This window comes from Temnothorax americanus, unplaced genomic scaffold (genome assembly GCF_048541705.1).
Source record: "Temnothorax americanus isolate GAGA-0224 unplaced genomic scaffold, ASM4854170v1 Scaffold35, whole genome shotgun sequence".
NCBI classification, from domain to species: Eukaryota; Metazoa; Arthropoda; class Insecta; order Hymenoptera; family Formicidae; genus Temnothorax; species Temnothorax americanus.
In genome coordinates, this window is record NW_027509496.1 from 1,286,841 (window position 1) to 1,289,881 (window position 3,041).

The 3,041-nt window shown below is 52.3% G+C and overlaps 1 protein-coding gene across 1 annotated transcript; it reads right to left on the bottom strand.

Annotated features, from left to right (window-relative positions):
• Positions 1-2,284: 2,284 nt before the first annotated feature.
• LOC143901610 (uncharacterized) lies at positions 2,285-2,821 on the bottom strand. Its single transcript, XM_077414035.1, has one exon. It carries the CDS (start codon positions 2,819-2,821, stop codon positions 2,285-2,287), a length of 537 nt encoding a protein of 178 aa, XP_077270161.1.
• Between the last annotated feature and the right edge of the window lie 220 nt (positions 2,822-3,041).

Genomic DNA, 3,041 nt, shown 5'->3' on the forward strand with positions numbered 1-3,041 from the left:
TCGGCGCCAGTCGCCCGGCTTTAGCGCAAGACACTTGCCGAACTACACAGCGCGAGTTGCCCGGTTACAGCGCAAGATGCTTGTCGCAAGTCGCCTGACACGAGGCGCAAGTCGCCAGCCAACCTACGGCGCTTGGTCGCCCGGCACGAGGCGCGAGACGCCAGCCAACCTACGGCGCTTGATCGCCCAGCTCTTTGTTTCAGGTCACATTCGGACTGCTACGGCACACAGAGTAGCGCGTGGACGCTCGCCGACTTCCTAGGCGCACGGACACCTTCAACTTCCACAGAAACCAGCCCAAGGAAGGAAGGAATAAACGCGGTTACGCAGACCAAACCGACAGGAGGCAGAATCATTTTCAAGCAAATGACATTACAAACACTGACACAGTCACAGTTGTATATAGTGTAATTATATATCAATCGTTAAATGCAAATCTGTGTCATCTTCCTTTCTACCCCTTTGCGATTCACAAACTTTGGGCCAACTGCTACTCACGCACCATAGAAAGAGGTAAAATACTGCATAATATAAGTAGTAGCGTCCATAATATATTATATAAAAGTATTATATAGAAAGATGGTACAATAAAAAATAGAGGTTTTAATTTAAAAAATTTGACTTAGGCTCTATTAGGCTCAATACAGGCCCTGGATCCAAAATCTAATAAAATCGTCTATTGGCCCTCTTCAAACCATTCAACTTTTATCTGAAATATTTTTCCAATAAACCAAGCCGTCAATTGACACTTAACGAAAATTAACACAATAATATTTAAACGACACCCAACGATAAAGGGATTATCGACACTGATTAAATCGACATAGAACATTAAAGGTTAACACTCTGTTAACACCAAACCAACATCCAACGATGAGGATCAATCTCCAACCTACACTAAACATTGAGGCTTAATTCTCAACCTGCACTTATTATTGAAAATAAACTCCCAATATACACTCATCATTGAGAATTAAACCCACAACTTTTCTGAATCTTAATGGTCAACACTCAATCTACACTTCTTTTTCCGAGGAAGAGGAAAAATGCCTTGAGCATTCCTGACCCCGGCAGTCAGGATATGTGGAACTTGCATCCACTAAAAATCCTCTCCCAAAACACAGACAAAAGACCATAGTCGCGACACGCGGAACGACCAGAGGTATGACATCACGTGACGGGACGGTCCGTGCGCCAAGGCGCCCGGAGACATATAATCCATAGACCACAAGACACACGGGAGGTCACACCGCGGGAAACAGAATCCCCCCGGGGGAGATAGGTTCCCTAGTCGAAGGAAGTGCGCGTGTGCGTCACCCTTCGACCGCCTCGGATGCCCCCCATGATGATAGCATGCGGGCATCTATATCATCGAGAGGCTTCCTCATTGGCTGCGAGACCATTTCCTCCAAAGGGGGCCCCCCGCCAATAAGACGCACACGAACCGCATTGGACGTGTACGAACGACAACAAACAGGAATCCCCTCTATCCGAATAGAGAGGATCCACGCAACACAAACACGAGTCCGATTTCTCGGGCTCGTCAACACCAAGAATACGTATACCCACCACCAACAAAAGGACTCGTCGCACGAGTCCACAATTATCAGCCAGGTTTAACCAGGCTATAGAAAAGTTGTGCCCCCTAAAGGCCGTGGGGACCCCGTGGGGAGGGCTCGTCGCACGAGTCCACAATTATCAGCCAGGTTTAACCAGGCTATAGGAAAGCTGTGCCCCCTAGGGGCCGTGGGGACCCTGTGGGGAGGGCCCGGGAGGAGGGCACAGAAACATTAAAACCCCCGATCCCTTCCCCCCGCTGAGCCACGGAACCCCAGGAGGACAACCGACCGCGACACGCAGCCTCGACGGAACTCATGGCCATTGCACGCGCAATGGCCAGAACCCCGCAAGCACAGCGGTGAGCGGCGAGCCACGGCCGACCCACCCCCCGGGGAACCGCAACCCATGGCGGAGAAGGACCAGGGAACAAACAAGAAAGACATAATGTAAATCACGACCGCACCCGGGAAACGCCCGGAGATCGACAGACGTCGACCACCCCCGAGCCACCACCTCCCCCCCTCAGAGATCCGGGAGCATCGCACCAGTCGATACGCCGGACTCCAAGAGGAAAGCAGCCCACAACCGGCCGCCGCCCGATGACACCGGAGAGCACCGAGGGCGGCTCCGCAAAATCGCCGCGATAGCCGCTTACAAAAGTCCGGCGCAACGCATACAATAAATATCATCACGCATACAACTCAGTTCAACGCACGCAAAAACCCTACGGGTCTTCGGGAACCTGTCCCACAATAATCCCAGGCTCCTCCAAACCGAGCTGCCTCCTTCTTTCATCGTCCTCCTTGGTGCGCATGACGCGCTCTGCGAAGGCCGAAAAGGCCCTCCATGCTTTGCGGGAACGGCAAATAGCCGCGACGACAGCAGCGAAGGAAAGATCTTGTCCTATTACAGATGTCAATTCCCCACGCTCCAAGCCCCAGGCATTGCAGGCCGCAAGGGTGTGCTCGGTATCCACCGCAAGATTGCAATTGCGGCATATTGGAGAATCCTCTCTATTAATTCTGTACAAGAATGAGGCAAAGCAGCCGTGCCCCGTCAGCAATTGGGTGATCCTGAATGTCAGGAATCCAGAAAATCTGTTAATCCAGAAATCAAAACTTGGAGAGATGGCGTCCCTGGTCCTCCTCCCAGGGAGCCGCGCGTCCCTCAAGCGTTCCTCCCATTGCTCCATAAGCACAAGCTGCTCCTCTTGTCGTACTTCCGCGGGCGCATCAGGGTAGAAGGTCCCAGACTCTCTCATGACCCTGAGCCTCAGGTACGTGCGCCGAAGACACGCCGCGTACATTTATATCGGCGGAATTCTAGCCAGCAGTGTTGCGGCCTCGTAAGAGACGCTACGGTACGCCATAACTGTCCTCAGCGCGATAAGACGGATCGCGCGCTGGAGGACACGCTGCTGATTTCCAGATGACGCAAGCTCCTCGCTCCAAATTGGAACGGCGTACAAGATAATCGAGGTA

What these genes read in the sequence shown, in the direction of transcription:
- LOC143901610 (XM_077414035.1), bottom strand. Translation starts at nt 2,821, where the DNA reads ATGAGAGAGTCTGGGACCTTCTACCCTGATGCGCCCGCGGAAGTACGA.